The sequence below is a fragment of the Magallana gigas genome, chromosome 7 (assembly GCF_963853765.1).
Source record: "Magallana gigas chromosome 7, xbMagGiga1.1, whole genome shotgun sequence".
NCBI classification, from domain to species: domain Eukaryota; kingdom Metazoa; phylum Mollusca; class Bivalvia; order Ostreida; family Ostreidae; genus Magallana; species Magallana gigas.
The window spans coordinates 46,609,204-46,627,196 of NC_088859.1; the positions used below are offsets into that span (position 1 = coordinate 46,609,204).

Sequence of the window (17,993 nt, forward strand, 5' to 3'; positions counted from 1 at the left end):
AGGGTCACGATTTTTACAATTTAGAATCTTCACTATGTATACAAGCTTTTGTGTAAATATTAGCATTTCTGGTGCAGTGGTTCTTGAGAAGAAGATTTTTTAAAAATTTTCCTATGTATTTCTATGTTAAACTTTGAACCCCGCCTGGGGCCCCAGTTTTGGTCCGAGGGTCACGATTTTTACAATTTAGAATCTTCACTATGTATACAAGTTTTTGTGTAAATATTGGCATTTCTGGTACAGTGGTTCTTGAGAAGAAGATTTTTTAAAACATTTTCCTATGTATTTCTATGTTAAACTTTGAACCCCGCCTGGGGCCCCAGTTTTGGTCCGAGGGTCACGATTTTTACAATTTAGAATCTTCACTATATATACAAGCTTTTGTGTAAATATTGGCATTTCTGGTGCAGTGGTTCTTGAGAAGAAGATTTTTAAAGACATGCACCATATACTTACTGTTTCGCCATTATCTCCCTTTTGAAAAGGGCTGTGCCCTTTATTTTTACAATTTATAACCCCCTTTCCATAAGGACGCTTTGTACTAAATTTGGTTAAATTTGGCCCAGTGGTTTTTGAGAAGAAGTTGAAAATGTGAAAAGTTTACAGACGGACGGACAGACAGACAGACGGACGGACGGACGGACGACGGACAACGGGTGATCAGAAAAGCTCACTTGAACCTTTGGTTCAGGTGAGCTAAAAATGCTTGCTTATACTTGTACTAGAAGAATAGATTTCCCAGGAGTCAACAGTTTACCTTGTCTGATTCCTGAAGATAAAGATCTATCATCTCCTTCAATTGTGAGGCCTGAAAATAAACAATAGACAGTGCATTTACTTCTGTTGATGCACAGAATGACACTAATTTACAGAACAGTGTCGAAGAGAACAGTGTCTAAGAGCAGTGACACTATGACCCACCCTGTTTGTGAACAGAACCACCGACTTGCTCTTCAGATTGATCTGAACTGTGTCTTTGGTTGGCAGCACTACATCAATGATATCTTCAAAACTGAAAAGAAAATATATATACACATATATTTTTCAAAAGAAAGGTGAAGTTTTTTTGCCAATGTGAATATATCATAATGAACACTGAGAGGTAATTGCAGAAAACTAACTTATGATGCTCCACAACATCTAGGTAATCCTCCACCAGGGACCGCTCCCTCGTCAGGAAGTTGATGCCATTGTGGTTAACTCCCACGTAACGAATCCCACCATACTGACCTTGACCCTGAAAATTGCAGATAAATTCAAGGTCAAAAGCATATAAAACGGCAGGAGAAAAACCATGGTGTTTAAACATCTGAAACACATTAAAGCAATATGAGCTGCAATTTTCATGCTGAATTTTTTCTCACAAAAATGTTATTTTCTACTAAAATGACCAAAAATATCATGGTTTATTAATTTCTGTTAGCCTTATTTTTGTGGGAAAAGCCGTGAAGAAGCCTTTAATAAAGCAAAATTGAATTATTGTCGTCCTGTACAAAAATTGAACTGCTATATATTCCTTAGAAGAGAAATCTTTCTTCTGACAAAAATAAATGATTTTTATCAAATCTTATTTATCATAAAAGTCTAAGTTACATGCAGACTTTGCATACTAGCAGGTTTTTGCAGCAAAATAAAATTTTAAGAAATACAGCTCATATTGCTTTAAGCAGAGTTGTAAGTATCTGCATTATACTTACAGCCACTGGGAACAATTTAGCAAAATATGTCGGCCATTCCTTAGCAGTGTCAACAATAATCTTTTTCACTTGGTCTCTAAAATTTCCATTCAAATAGTTATCTTTGTTGACTCCATAACTCTCTGTAAAGATGAATATTCAATACAAAATATACTACATGTACCTTCAAGTAAATGTATTCCATTTGAAAAAATAACTTGATTGGATCAGCCTAGATATTCTTTAACTCCAACGATACATTCAAATTAATTTGATACTTAAACATGCCTTTATCCTTTTCATCTTTAACCACTCATCTGTAACATTTTTAGCTAAGTGATATATAATGCTTTTTACCCATAATGCATGTGAGGTCACTTACCCAGCATTCCCCTCATTTTGATTCTGTCCTCTTTGTTGATGCGGACACATCCGCCATTGTACACATCCTGCACCACCTGACAGAAGACAAGGTGGAGGGCCATTGGATTCTCCAGCCGCTCCCGTGGGTGGAAAACCTGAAACGTATCCACGTAATGGTAAATTGTTGACCTCACTTTAAGTTATTGAGATCTTTAATTATTTAATCCATTTGCCTTGAACTTTATGGGAAAACAGCAATAAACATTAATCGAGTCATCCTTAACATATCCTGAGGGCAATGTTTGAATGAAAATAAACATACAATTAAAATCAACCTTCCTTATCACAGAGACATCTCTCAAACAAACTTCTGATTGTAAGTATTAGAAATTATCTTGATCAGAAAATATTCCATAAACAAATGACCACTTTAAATACCTCTTTCCTGATGTTTATGCAAAGCGGCATTTCATTCATCATGTGAGATGGGTTCACCATTATGAATGGTCTATTAGTAGGATACATTTTAATTCCTAATTCCAAACAAAACCAAATAAAATGAAGCACATCTTTCTAAACTAAAATCCTATCTCCACTTAAAAACCTCACACTATTCCCCCCAAAAAGTGTTCTGTTCTGATGTGTCGCACTCAACCTAATGTTTTGTGTATTGCTCATAAATAACATGATTAGCTTCATGTGTAAATAGTATTATAACTGGTGGTGCCCTGACAAGCAGTCAATCACCTGGGCCTGGTCAGTCCCGCACCGTGCCATTCAGTGAGCTCCCCCACCCAGGGAAGAAGCTCCGGTGTGGGAGGATCAAGCGCCAGAATCGTGGTCCAGCGGTGGAAGACCCAGGCATTCATTGCTAAAGAGACAGGCGTCCCTGCCACAGCAATCAGTGGTATCATCCCCACACACGTACAACAGCTATCAAATCATCAAAGGTGGCATTTATAGCAGACCAAAAACCCTGACCCCCAACACTTGTTGGACAAGGTATGCTCATTAGTACACAAGCCGTAAACATCTCCCAGAAATATTCAGACATGTACTTAAGACCCAGAAATGGGGTCCTATTAGTTGAAGCACTGTCCATTCTCTGGATAAACCTAGAACACAGCCCAAATAGTTCAGCACAACCCTAACATGGACTTGGTGGTGATATCCAATGTATTGCATAAAGAGCATTGAATTAGGGCCAAACACTCTGACATGGTCAATGAAGTCCTAAAGGCACCAAAGTAATGGGAACGAAATGATGTTAATTTTTTCCCACTCTAGCCCCAAGTGGTGAAAATACTCACCTCTTTTCTCAGGTTGAGGGTCCAGGGTACATTGCTGTAGGACAGGTACTTCTGTTTTCCCTGGGGGTAGAGGCGTGTGACCACCTTCTCCAGCTCTGTGTAATTGATCAGAAACTGTGGCTCCTTCTTCTTCACACTCACCGTCTCCAGAGCCTGGGTGGGGGCAGGCAGAGGGGGTGGGGCACTCCTGGGGAGGGGTGGGGGCTCTACTAAAACAACAGGACAGCTAGATCACTTGTCAATTCAAAACTCACTGTTACCTGACTGACTTTTATACAGATTAACTACTTTTACAAAATTATTTATAGATGTAACAAATTTCACATAAACAACCAAGACACATTTCAATCTAATGTAAAAACGTAAAGTTCAGTTGATAAAAAAATCTTTCTTTGATTTGATATCTTTTTTCTGTGTAATTGAATTATTTAGATATTACCTGACATTAATTTAGATAAATCAGATTAATTAAGCAATCAAAGACAGGCTAAGCAAAAATTCAGATAAAGCAAAGGTAATGGGATAGAGGTAATTTCATCAATCTTTGTTTGTTACTAATACATGTATATGTCTAATGGAAACAGTTAAAATGTCAGACTAAATTTTTTTTGGATGAACTCACTTTCACAGTACACTTCATGATGATAATAATGCAAAAAGTATATGATATTAATGAAATTAACTTAAACATTGAATTTAAACAACATGTAATCATAATACATAAATGTTCACATATCTTAAGTTATAAATAACACTTGGTGAATGAAAATCCTAATAGATAGATGATATAAATGTGTCAAGTAATGTTAAAAATTGACCATAAAATGACAGGTGGACAAGCTGAAATATACAGGTGTGCGGAGAGAAGTAAGCCCAGGTGCAATGCATATAGATGTATAATGTAGCCTAAGGAAAGTTGTGGGATTTAGCTCCCTTTAATCACAGCAGTCGCTATTAACAAATAATAATTGGAGTTAGCTCCCTTTATGTGTAAAATCACAGCACTCTCTAGTTATGAATTTTTTTGTACCCTGCTCTTCCTCATCCTTCTCTGGCTTTTTCGGTTCTGGTTCTATAATAAAATGCGAATTAAACTAAATATATCTCATTATATTGAATAAATTTTTTAAAAGTCTCTCCTAGAAATCTGCCAATTGATTTATTTCACTTTATCTTATCTGTAGAACCCTGCTGGATTTGAAACAAAGATGTGCACAGTCAATTGAAACATAAATATGTATTTTTTAATCTACTACATGTATTTTACTTCATTTTCACTACAATTTATTTTATTTTAAAAAAGTAAAGCAAAGTGTCTATAATTCTGATAAATTGTATGTTCATTTGAAATTAAAGCAGTGTTTTTAAGAAAGCAGCTAGATCATCTACTGATAACCAAAATTTAATGTTCAAAACAAAGCCAAAATTATCACACAAAAACAAGAATTAATCAAAATGATTCAAACCATTAAAATTTTAGAACAACTTTGTCAAATCTTGAAGATTCAATCCCCCCCCCCCCCCCCCAAACAAAAAAAAAACCCTATAGACAAAAAAGTAGTACTATTAATGATCATTACAAAAATAAAATTTCACATTCAATGAGGATCAGTTTATCTTCATGTTACAAAGCAGACAGTGCACAGACCCTCAGAAATAAGGTATTCAACTAAATTGATAAATAAAGAATTTGCAAAAGAAAGAACTGGACATGTTTATTCCGTGCAATATCATGAGTTTGAAGTTTAAGAGTAGAATATCGGTGCAGTAACTGTACCATGCTGTATAGGTTTAGGAGCCGGTTTTCTGGGAACGATTGGCTCTACAATGCACATCATTTCTCTAGTCACGTATCATTCTTTTATCTCTATGTTAATGTTTCTTGGTCAAATTTTCTTATTTTTTGGTTAATTTGAATTTTCCAAAGAATATCATAATGATTTAATTATTATTTTTTATTGACAAAAAAATTACTGAAGCATTTACAATAATAATATATTACGGATAGATGTTTTGAGTTAAGTTGGGTTCACCTTCTTTTTTCTATTTTTCCCGATACTTTTTTTACAGTGTCCAAAAGCAACAAAACTCATTAATTTTAGATCATTATTATTTTTAAAAAATGGGAAAATTTATTCTCTGATGGTTTCCATTGGGTTAAATGTAAGCAGTGATGAAAATTGAAGCACTTAAAATAGTACCCTTCTTTTTAACTGGTTCAGGTGGTTTAACTGGTTCTACAAAGTAACATACAGTCTTCAGTTTTAAGTTTTTTTTAAAAACCATGAATACAAGGTGTTTGTTCAAAAAGTTTGATTTTATAAACTTTCAACCACTTGGTTTGAGTAGGTAGAGAGAAGAGAACTAGGCTATGAGATGTAAATGTACCCGGTGGTTTCGGTGCAGCCGGAGGAGGACCTGGATCTACAATGGGAAATGTTATCAGCATGCAATGTCATACAACTTCAACATGAATTCATGCATATCTTTAAGCAAGTTTTGGACTATTTACTGTATATCATTTATTACACATTCAATAAAAATGTCTCATCAACATTTTTCCCCGATCAACCAGGCATACTTGTATTAGAACTTTTCTTTTTTTGTTAGATTATTTAATGTATATTCTAAAACACATTTTACCATTAAATATAAAAAAGCCCCATTGAAATTACTCTCTATTAACCATGCATACTGGATTTTTTTCATGCTACATCAAGCAACGTATGATGTATAACTGAAATACAAATGATAATGTCCCCAAACCCAGCACCGTTCTAGGAGACTGACCTTGGATAATTTTGGTGGCAATAATTTCCTTCTCATTGGTCTCCTGTTCCTTGTTCCCTCCTAGTTTCTGCTCCAACAACTGTAAGGTGGCCAAGTGCACAGATTCCGCCAAAGATTTACTCTTGCGTTCCTAATCCATTAAATAACGATTAAACCATTATTTGGGATTTATTGTATAAGGCATAAAAGCATAAACAATACACTGTCTAACCATTCTTGAACTGGCTATTTCCTTATTTCCTTACCTTCTCAGGCTTCTGTTCCTCTTTGGGTGCCTCTGGCTTTTTCCACTGTTTCTTAGGACTGAATCTGTCATGAAGATTCTGTTTCACATTTTCGTCGATCTCTAACCGACCTACTTCCCTGGCCCTCTTCTCCTGCTCCATCGAGGGAGGAGGCCAGACAACCTTTCCAATTCGAACAGTTCTGGCACGCCCTTGCTTGTCAGTAAATGTAAACATGCCTTTCTCTCTGTCAAAAGAGTCCTCTGTGATTTGCATGGCCGGGGGAGGGGGTGGGGGTGGTGGGGGAGCAGGCTGCATGCGGGGGCTCATCATTTCTTTGTCCTGGTACTTTGGAGGGGGAGGTGGAGCGGGGGCAGACACCATCCTTACAGTAGATTCCTTCCTCTCTGAGCTCTCTGCAAACTGATCTTGGATGGATGCTGTGTTTACAACAGGAGCCACATTCTGCTGGCCGAAAGTCTTGTGTTCCGTGTGTCCCTCAAACTGACTCTTCATTTTGTAGACCTTTTTGGGGGCACCAGAGCTGCCCACTTCTGCTGTGGTCACTGACGAAACTGGGATCTGTATTCCCATTCCTACTTGGCTGTTGATCTGGCCCCCTTGTGCACTTGCTATGAATGGTTGTGTAGAGGAAGTCATCAGCATCCCTCCATTCATCTGGTGTTGGTCTCTGGGTGTCACCACAGGGAATGGTCCAACAGAATTGAAGCTGGAAGCTGGGCTCACAAGGTTTGGGGGAACCTGTTGTTGCTGCTGCATTTGCAGAAGTTGTTGTTGCAACATTTGCTGCTGTGCTGACTGCATTAGAGTTTGCTGTTGCTGTCGCTGTTGCTGAAGCTGTGCCTGTGCTTGTGCTTGAGCCTGTAGGTTAGCCTGGAGGTTAACAGAATCAATTTACACGTTAATGATTAAAAAATACACTGCAAATTAAACTGAAATTCAGTAAACATTAAGAGAAACAAGGTTGAAACTGACCATCTGTTGGAGATAGGCATTGTACAATGCTTGTTGTTGGTTCTGCTGTGCCATTTGATGGGCGGCCATTTGTAGAGGATCTGAAATACAAAACACATTGTCATATAATAAAAAGCCAAATTCAAAAACAACTTTATTTCTAAATACATGTACACATCTTTTTTTTTGACTACTGTAGAAGCAAAAATATTCATTGAGGTTTTAATTTTGTTTTTTTCGTCGGCAGTATACATGTATATCAATGAAATTAAATCCATGGCGAATTTTTAACCCAAGTATTAATGAATACAATGAGATTACATTATGACGAAATTAAATGTCAAGGATTTTTTGGGGGGTTTAAAAACGAAATATGACCCAATGAAAATATTTGCTTTTACAGTACATGTATGTAAATTTTCGAAAGAAGTCATTCAACTTATTTGTTCAGCCTTCATACCCTGTACACTTCTCAATCACAAATAAAATGAATGGAAGAACTGTGATCTCTAACAAGATCCAATCTTTTAATGAAGAAACGTTTCACCATAAAACACCTTAATTAATTAATCCTCTGTGTGAAGGGAAGCATAAGAAGATAAACATGCATCACCAGACGTTTACAACTCTGCGTCAATTGATGCTTCACTCCCCATAAAATGCGTAATGTTTGTTGCATTGTTGATACATTCCAGACCTATGTTATCTGTTAACCACTTAATCTGTCACATCATCCAGACTGTATATCACCCCTCACAGGCAACTTGCTAAGCATCATCATGACTCACATAAATATTGCCATCAACAATCTTGTTGCCGCTTCTTCTCTGAACAGATCCAGACAACTTTGCAATTTTAACTTTTTGACCATTTATCCTTCTCTAACAAAGGTACTCAGCACAAAAGCAATGAAAATTTAAATAATTTAAGTACTGTACCTTTTCTTGATAACTACCAGGTAGGCTAATTACATTCAGTGTAAATCACAGTGCAAATGAACATTTTTGGAAAAAGATCTATACAACCTGACACCAAGGTTTACTTAATCCATTCCATTGATAAATTCCACTAAAATGCGAGTACTCACTTTGCTCGACTTTGCCATCTTTCGAACCCACAGTAATAAGAATTCCTCGAGCCTGGCTTGTAGGAGGCTCATATTGAACAAATGCAGACCGAGTCTGCTCTTCCTGGTGAGTACCCATAGATTGGAGTGCTGCGAGTTTGGCGAGTGTCTGACAGAGGGGACGGTTGACCCGGGAATGATCACCTGTACAGGTGACATCCTATCCGTCCCGCCCTGTGCTTTGAAGCTGACAAACACAATGTTTGAGCGCCACCTATCATTCATCACCGACAGGGCCTAACCAAATAGCCTGCACTTCTGTGTGATAAATAGGGCTGTACATGACTGCAGGGGCCACAACTACATCCAACAAAGGGACTCCACACACCAAAAACATTCCTACCTTACACAGCATACTGTTACTTTACAACTTCAGGGCATCATTTTTACTACCACACAATCTGAGATTTTCAGGGCAAAGGATGGTGCTGAATACACCACTGTCAAATGAAGGTCAAACTAATACACAATCTCTGGCTCAACACCTTCAAGGGACAAGACCAATACATGTAATAATTAACTCTGACAAATCTTGATATGAAATGGTTACAATCATAATTCATTATTGCTACTAGACAAATAAATCAAGGGAAATATCATTTTCCAAACTAAAATACTAATACTATGGAGTCATTTGTTTCTAAAAACCACAAACTCTGAAATCTTTTGACTCATTCTTATTCTGTCTGCTAAGCAGTATCATAAATCCCGAAACTTTCTCAATGTTTCTCAGTAATCACCCACTGCCACTTTTAACATGGACAGACCATAAATTCTCCCGCCTCATGAACTTTGAGTCTGTGGCAATGAACCCATTAAACCTTCCCTTTCGACACATAAATGACATCACAGCATCAAATCCCTATTAAGAATGACTGCAGACTTACCATTCCCAGGCACCATTTGTGGGGAGGTGGGCATGCTGTTAGCTGGGAGTCCGAAATTCAGCAGCGGGAGGTTTGTTGGGGGAATTGGAGCAGGCTGAATGCCTGGGCCAGGCACACCCTTACCCCCTCCCTTCAGTCGGTTCTCCAGGGTGTGGGCATCACTCAGGGTGTCGACATGCTCATTGAGAGCATTGTTAAACACATCCTCCACCCAGTGGGACCAGTCCGACTGTCCCGTGGCTGCAGAGATATCAGATGCAGCAGAAATACGCTCCAGATAGCGATCCTGGTTCTGTTTCCTTGACATTCCTATCCCTGGTCCGTGGCGTCGTATACGCTCACGTTCCTTGATTATTACTCCTGATTTCACATAGCGAGAATTGAGTTTAGAATGTGGACTGAGGTCCTCGTCAGTCCTTGGGGTGCCCACTCCGTTACTGTGCACACCGTTCACATAGCGCGTGTTTAATTTGGACCTAGGATCCAACCCAACTTGTTCCAAGTCTTCCACAATAGGAGTTATATGCCCATTTGGAATTCCATTTGACACCACACCATTTCCATTCAAAGTTGGCGGACTTGGAGCTTTACGTTTGTTATATCTCATGTTTAACTTTGAACCAGAGAGTCCATCCATCATTAATTCTGTTGGTCTTTGATTTAGTACACTTGTCATAGAGAACTCGATTCCATCATCACCCTCCTCCATGAATGCACTCCTTGGTGTGAACGATCTGGACTCAATGCGAGAGTGCGTCACTTCCAGGGGCTGGGGTAGGGATCCATATAATTTCAGGTATCTCTCATCGTCCACGCTATGTGGGCTGAAAGGCATGATAAAAATGTTTAGTTAGCACATTAGCTACCACCTTTTGTTTTCAGGCTATTACTACCCTGGCAAGAGATCAAATCACTAGATCATAAATTATAAACATCAGAACCTAAAAAATTCTTTGTGTTGAACTGGTTCAATGCTTTTCAGACAAAACAACGCTTTTCAGACAAAACAACTTTTTCTCAGCTATTAACAAAATAAGGTAGTTTAAACTACAAAACTTTATCACTGATAAATTTGTTTTCTTACGAGTTTTTGTAGAGGCCCCTTCTCATGGTTGGGGGTTCTCTGGTCCTGTCCGATGAGGCCAGATAATACGACTTGCAGTAAGGGAATCCTGGGGGTATCTCCATCTCACTCAAAATGTCAAGGACGTAGTCATATCCCATAATCTCATAGTAGTCCACCTCTTCTTGTACCTGCACTGTCCAGCCATAGCTGTTCTCCTGCAAGCCTCTGTTAACGAGGGACAGCAGAGATTAATTATACATAAAACTTATGGCCATAATTGTCACGGCTTATAAGCAATGACCTCTCCTACTCACCTTATGTTCAACAGGTGTCTTGCGAACAGCTCGGCGTTGGTCCAAGATTCCACATGACCAATCATTTTGTGACCTAAAAATAATATTAACCGATTTAATTTCAATTAGCTGCTAGATGAACAGAGATTTAATTCTATTGAAATCAGCTTAAAATTTACTTGAAAAAAACCTAACCAAAACAAACAAGTCTGATTGGTCAACTTCTTTTTGATTGGACAACTCACCATCAGGAAACCTGGCCTCCAGAGCCATGTTGGCTTTCTGCTGTATAGCCCTCCACTCCAGGAGACAAGGTGGGTACACGCGGGAGAACTTTGGCTCTATGTTAGCACACTGGAGAGCCTTGTGTTGGCACAGCTGCTGGTATCCCTCTAGTCCGATGTCTGACACAAATCTGAAACACAAAATCATTTCATTTCAAATCTACGTTATCATGTATAATGCTTCATTCTATTGTGTAAATAACCTCAAATTATTTTTCTCCAAAAATAATATAGCACCTTAAAACGAAAAGTATCTGTGTTTGTCAATTTAAGATATGTATATTTTCTGAAATTTAGGTAATGAATACTTTATAAGACAAAGTTGTTCTTACTTGATAAGATATTTGCATAATCGTTTGCTGGGAGGGAAGGCACTTAGACAGGCAGCCATTAGATTCCATCCTTTCTCAATGGCCCCCAGATTCTGGTTGTTCCAGCACTGGTTGGCAATCTGACTGTATATTTCATCCCTCAAGCCCTCATTTTGTAGACCCTTCATTTCAATTCAAAGATCATCAGCAAAAGTGGAAACATTGCACCCAATAAGTGTATGATTTTATCTTGGTATGAGTGAAGTATTTAGATTTAAAAATTGAGAGGGTAATTACCATTTGAATAATATAATCAACCATGGCCTTTTCTTGACGATCTCGGAGATTTCTATCATACATGAGTCGCAGGATCTATACAAAATAGCAAAATGTCATTATCAACCAAAATAAAAGAAGCAAAATTTCATTACCAAATTGTATCAAAACAATTACCATACACAATAAATATGTTTACACTGAAGTCTCTTACCAGTTTGAAGACCGCTACAGCAATCTGGTTCAGTTCCTCTCCATTCACACCTTGGGTAAGGGAAGACTTGATGGGGTTAAGCATGAAGCCCCAGTTAGGATCCTAAAAAATAAAATTCCATTCACTTAGACTGCAATTTATTATATCCTCTTTTTTAAAATATATTTAAAGAAAACTTTTCAACTGTGCTGAAAATTTCAAGAATCAAGAAAAAAATCTCATTTGTAATACCAGTTTATGAAATACCCATAAATACTCTCGATTAATCAATTAATGTTTACAATATGCGTCAGCAAGACCTACCTTGAAGAAGACACTGGTAAATTTACTAAACGCGTGAGCATTGATGTCTTCTGGCAGGCGATAGTGCTGGTCCATCTGTTGGACCTCCCGATTGACCGTAATGATGTGCCGATCATTGTTTATAGACTGCCAATCTGTCAAAACCCAAAACAGGCATAAATACCAGGCAGTAAAATATCACTTATCTGTATACTAATGGACGTCTAATGTGGGACTGCAGTACTTACCATCCAACTTATTGTACACAAACGCCAACTCCCCAGGAATGTCCAGGTTTGTGATCGACGCAATCTGGCGCTCATGTCGAGCCTACAACCATATCCATCAAAACAAGAATATAATAAAAACAATTTCTTTCATTTAAAATAAAATTATGAAATTGATTGAGAAACAGAATTTGAATAGTAATAATCACTGGAAAGTAAGACATGGTCAATACAATAAGTCAAAATGAAACAAGACAGTCAACAAACCATTGATGAACCCCTTAATATGCATACTGAGTGAAAAACAGAAGAGGAGGACTGAAGACAGATTGAAGGGGGTCACATGTTGAATCTGTACCATATACCTCACTACGGAAAGGACATATTTATTATAACTTATGGAGAAAAGACAAGTTCCCAATGAGAAATGTACCTCTGTGTCAAAATAGCCTTGTCCTAGGTACACTATGAATGATGATTGCTAGCCTACAAGAACGGCTTGTCTATATATTTAACTGATAGAATTTGTGGAGTCTGAGTACACTGATTGTATATGAATATCAATTTGGTACTTATCTACATTGCTCAGTGTGGGGTAAATTTGAAAACCGTTACATGAAATGTTTAAAAAGTTTTATGAATTTACCAGTATGTCATTTGATTATCTAAAATTTGAAAGGAAAAGAAAAAGTTTCATTTTTGAAACATTACTAGATAGAACTGAACAAGTAAAACCATGGCATGAATATAAGTATCATTGTGTTTGTCACATGTAATTTAGCATGAATTAATATGCCTGAACCTGCGTTATCTAAATTGATGTACATGTTACATAGTGTGGACTCTAATAGAAAGTTAGTGGTAGATTCTGTTACTGGTCCAGATAAATTTATAATGCTTATCACAGAATGGGTAACAGCTTACAAGTCAATGGGTCTAAAGTGGGGCAGGTTTACATACAACATAACTTGAGACTACAATGGTAGGGGAGACATCCTGGTCGACCAGTCAAAGCAGGATACCTAATAGTCCTTTTATTGCTTTCTCATTCCTGAATCAATAAGAGTCTACTTGTATTTGGACAGAAAACAACTACTGCTAAGGCATGTTCTACTAATTGCACACAAAACATTTGGTGGAAGGCCAGTGGGGGAGGGCCTTGTATCTGGAGAACACTAACCTAATATGGCAAGCAAATGTTTCACATACTTGAAAGTTTTTAACCCAAAATATTTTGCCTTTAGTAAAGTTAGCTATCTTTTCGTTTTTCTGTGCTGGAATGTAGCTGGTTGACAAACAGCAGATGTCAATAAAGTTCAAACCCACACTAACATATGCACAATGGAAAAACCTGATTACAAAAAATAATAATCAAGGAACACTTGCATTATATCATAAGAAAACCAATGTCCATTTGATATTTTCTGTTGTCTTGCTTCCTCAAAAGGTTACAAAGGTTACAAGAGAGTACAGTAGATTGTCCTTGGGTCGGGAGAATGGATTGGGATGTTGGGGCTCATTTGGCCATGACATGATAAATAAGTGATCTGGATATAAAATAACGGCCTCTGTGACAAGCAGAGGTGAGAAGGAAATCCATCAAAACGTATTCGCTAAAGTGCGATCTCCACGGCCAGCTGACAGTAAGTCCTAGACAATTACAATCCTTTCTATACTTATCTTCTTTATACTTATGATGCTCTTATTTATTATCCCTCATTTTTAGTTTATCTTCAACAATAAGAGTACACAATTGATTCATATCAGAGAGAAAAAAGATACACATGGAAAAAGCAATGATGATTAAAATATACATGTACCATATGTCTGACTCAATAATTTGCAAGCATAATGTGTATGCCAGGTATCTCAATTTCTGATTGCGTTTATTCTCATTTTTGGCATGAAGTCCACACAGAGAGTAACATAAATGTACAGTCCCTGTATGCTACACACATGTCAATACCTTCCCTACTCTCTTTTAACAGAGTTGAAAACTGTAAAAAACATCACTTTCAGGCCTTTCAACCACTTTCCAACTATATTATTATTATTCCCAATGACCAAAAACCATGTAAAGTTTGATTTTGTACTTCAAGAAAAGAAAATTCATAATAATGACAATAAAAAAAAACCAAGCCAAAAAAACTAAAACAAATGTGAGTGTGCTCCAATTTGTAAGCAAAATTATGCAAATAATGAATTCAAAACAGCTACATGTTCAGTGACATGCTACCCTGCTCCTATATATCACAGAGAGTCCAGCCTCACAATTACAGCCACTGACCCAGTGGTGACCCAGATGCTACAGTAGCTGACCTATTGACCCATTGACCTTACCTTCCTCTCCCTCTCCATCTTCGCCTCTTCCTCCTGTCGCTGCCTCATCAGCCTCTCGTGTTCCAGTTTCCTCTTCAACTCCTCCCGGGTCTGCGAAAAATAGAAATACACTTCACTGCAAAAAGAATCATCCTCCGAGTTAACACTAAACTCAGACTCGCTCGACTCGTCCGAGTACTGATCGGAGTGAGCCCAGTACAAGCTGCTACTGGGTGGTTCCCTGAGGGTACAGTTGCTGGGTAGTTCCCTGACCGTGCAGCCTGTGGTGTACATGGCTGTCTCGCTGAGCCTGCTGTTTGACGGACAGTGGTTCGTTGTGGTATGGCTGATCAGCTTGATGTGTGGTGATCACTCAATCTCGACATGTAACATTGATTTCACAGACTGTTTTATGTACCTTGTTATATCCCCATAATAGAATAGCCATGTAGGGAAATAATTAGGCCTCTTTTAATTCCCATTTCATAATGATAAGACAATAATTGAATTTTGAAAGCTTCCAAACAGAAGATGCTTTCATAAGCTGGCTATCTTAATAATATGTGTCAAGTAACACATAATATGATTCATTACTCTAATGTTCTCTTTACAAAAAAAATTTTTTCCTTACTTTATGCAGATAAATAATGAGCATGTGCTGATGTTATCAATTTCTTACCCAGTAAAGCATTGTCCCTCAAGTTAATCCAAAATGTCATACAGGTGCATTATCATTTCCAGGTAACAAAAGAAGTGAATGATGTTGGACTATAACAATGACTACACAACAGATATGCCCTGGGTGTGTCCCCTCTAGCCGGTGAATGATTAAGTGAGCCTGGGTGCTTATCTCAAACTCTGCTTCATGCTAATACACTTCTGGCCTGGGGGACAGGCTTTAGGTGGACCTATGTTACCTGAACAAAAATTGTGGGTCAGGTGTGAAAACTAATGTTGTCTTACCTTCAGATATCTCTTTCGCTGTCGGTACATCCGAAACTGGGCCTGGGCCTTGATGATGCCATTTCTGACCAACAAGAACTTCTTCCTGTGAAAACAGGTATATAAACAAAGTCAGAGGATTGTATTTCACAAAGAACAAAAATGCATTACGCAATCAAAAGAATTTCACTTAATTTTTTTGTTCAGACACTTGATTTGGAATGTGTCATTAATAATTTGTTTTTGAAAAATAGGATTTCCGCAGGGCGTAGTTTCTGATCAAATTTAAGATAAAATACAAGCATTATGGCACCATATCATCTTATTTCCGTTATCATTTTATTTTCCAGTCAATTTGCCTCAATAAAGTTTATCTAATGTTTTGAATAGAAATAGTTCATGACAGTTTCTGAAGAATGACCTTGATCTTTCTGTGTTGATCAACAAAGATGGACCTATACTAGTACTGTGTGAGAGCTTAATTACCAAGTATACGTTTCATGTAGATAAGGTGACAAAACACTCTCATTTACCTGTCTCTATAATGGTCACGCTTTGTTAATCATTGAAGTTAACAAATCTGCTGTTCTAAGATAATTGATAATTACTGATTGCAACATTCCAGGATATGTTTGTAAACTTTACGAGATAGTTTTGGAAATGTTCAAGTAAAAAAATAATTTAAACCACTTACCTTTTTGTTCAAGAACTATGATATTACTGTATCTAATAATTCATGAAATATATAATAGCCTGAAATTGTGGGCATTCATACAAAATATCCCAAAAATTGCATGAACTATTTATTATGGATTTTTGATAACAGGTAGTTACTGATAGGGAGAGCAGGTGTGACAGCGGGTCTCGTCATTGACTGAAGTAATATATACTTTTGTTTCTACTATCAATGCCTATTCAGTGTACAGACAATTCAATGGCAGCTGTCCGTATAGTATGAACAGCTACAATTGACTCTTGCATTGTTCTATTTCAGTTCTTTCAAATTGCATCATATTGTTGTGCAATGATTCATCTTCAGATATATTGATGTAGTCTATCATACATATATCATATCATACATCTTTTATATTGAATTCCAGCATATGCATTGTGTTAATGAATTAAGTAATCAATTGAAAACTAGTACTGATCATGAACGTAAAAAATACAATCCTCTAGCTTACATATGAAATACACATATTTACTGTATAGAGGGAAAAATTCATCCCCATTTTTTAGGGTTTTTTTGCCCCTTTCACCCTCATTGTCAGTGGGTGAATTCAAGACTAGGTAAATTTGAATGCCTTAACTTATATCTGCTTTAACATAACTTTAACATAAGTTCAAGATGGGGCAAAACCGTTTGCAAGTGTATTTGGGTGAAAATAACATGGGGAGAAAGTAACCCTGTATACCGTAAACATTTAATTGTGACTAACATTGATCTACCGGTATTTCTCAAGGACTCAATCTATTTATTTTGTTTAGAATAATTTACTTATGGGAAAATAAGCTCAAACTAGCTAATCAAGGATGTCACAATGTACACTGGTAATGTTGTTATACAAGTGCTACAATACTGCTGAAGTAGTCTGGGGTTTTTTGTCAGACAGCATCTTTTTTATTCACATCTTACCTGGCTGGGGAGACAACATGCTTTTCATTGACATCTTACCTGATGGTAAAAAAACAACAACATGCATTTCAATGACATCTTACCTGGCTGCATATCTCCTGATTGCTCTTTGTAAACTGTGTATGGAAGTCTTTGCTCGCAGGAATTTCTTACGGGCCAAAAACATGCGTGAGCACTTTTGAATCCGCACGATAGCTTCATCCTGGATCTTCTTGGCCTCTTTGTCCAACACCTGTTCCAGACTCTCCTTCAGAAACACCTGTTGAAAAGAGTCAGATTCGGTCAGGCCACAATTAACATAGGTCCAACACAGAGAATATTTCTCAGTGTCCTGAAACTTTGGTACAGTGTGATGGGGAATCTCAGAACACAGGGAGGAGTCATTATTCTCCCCCCACTCACTGTCCTCCCACGTACTCTCAGAGTTTGTGTCAAAGACCTTGTTTACATATTCTGGGTCAGTATCACACCTGTTCCAGTTCTCAAGGTACTGAGAGTGTGAATGGTTAGCATAAATTCCTTGACCTGACATCTTTATAATGCTGTCCTTCCTATAAATCCTACTGCCAGAAAAAATCCCTCTCCACTTCCCTTATTTACATACATGTGATCATGGTTTCTCGAAGAATTTCACTTGGCATATTAGATTTGCATATTCTCTCTGTCAGAATGATAGACATCAATCACACAAAAAACTTTAACAAGTCATAAAATAGCATTTGCATAAATCATCAGCACAAGCAGTCTTCTGATTTCACCATTATCACTGATTGAAAGATAAACTGACAGACT

The 17,993-nt window shown here is 37.5% G+C and overlaps 1 protein-coding gene across 29 annotated transcripts in view; it reads right to left on the reverse strand.

Moving 5' to 3' along the window:
* LOC105345954 (unconventional myosin-XV) overlaps positions 1-17,993 on the reverse strand; it is a 52,845-nt gene that overhangs the window by 8,516 nt on the left and 26,336 nt on the right. For 12 of the 29 annotated variants that reach the window (XM_066065524.1, XM_034455141.2, XM_034455146.2 and 9 more), the window contains 25 exons: positions 17,285-17,460; positions 15,587-15,671; positions 14,645-14,734; positions 12,326-12,407; positions 12,099-12,232; positions 11,796-11,897; positions 11,603-11,677; positions 11,327-11,487; positions 10,956-11,125; positions 10,732-10,804; positions 10,436-10,642; positions 9,352-10,175; positions 7,360-7,439; positions 6,385-7,257; positions 6,140-6,269; positions 5,738-5,773; positions 5,551-5,586; positions 5,127-5,171; positions 4,380-4,421; positions 3,350-3,558; positions 2,059-2,194; positions 1,698-1,819; positions 1,122-1,237; positions 922-1,012; positions 758-808 (listed from right to left, as the gene is read on the reverse strand). In XM_066065524.1, coding sequence (XP_065921596.1) covers positions 758-808; positions 922-1,012; positions 1,122-1,237; positions 1,698-1,819; positions 2,059-2,194; positions 3,350-3,558; positions 4,380-4,421; positions 5,127-5,171; positions 5,551-5,586; positions 5,738-5,773; positions 6,140-6,269; positions 6,385-7,257; positions 7,360-7,439; positions 9,352-10,175; positions 10,436-10,642; positions 10,732-10,804; positions 10,956-11,125; positions 11,327-11,487; positions 11,603-11,677; positions 11,796-11,897; positions 12,099-12,232; positions 12,326-12,407; positions 14,645-14,734; positions 15,587-15,671; positions 17,285-17,460 — 4,146 coding nt within the window. The remainder of the gene's footprint in view (positions 1-757; positions 809-921; positions 1,013-1,121; positions 1,238-1,697; positions 1,820-2,058; positions 2,195-3,349; positions 3,559-4,379; positions 4,422-5,126; positions 5,172-5,550; positions 5,587-5,737; positions 5,774-6,139; positions 6,270-6,384; positions 7,258-7,359; positions 7,440-9,351; positions 10,176-10,435; positions 10,643-10,731; positions 10,805-10,955; positions 11,126-11,326; positions 11,488-11,602; positions 11,678-11,795; positions 11,898-12,098; positions 12,233-12,325; positions 12,408-14,644; positions 14,735-15,586; positions 15,672-17,284; positions 17,461-17,993) is intronic. The other 17 variants (XM_066065525.1, XM_066065528.1, XM_066065527.1 and 14 more) reach the window with 17 other exon arrangements.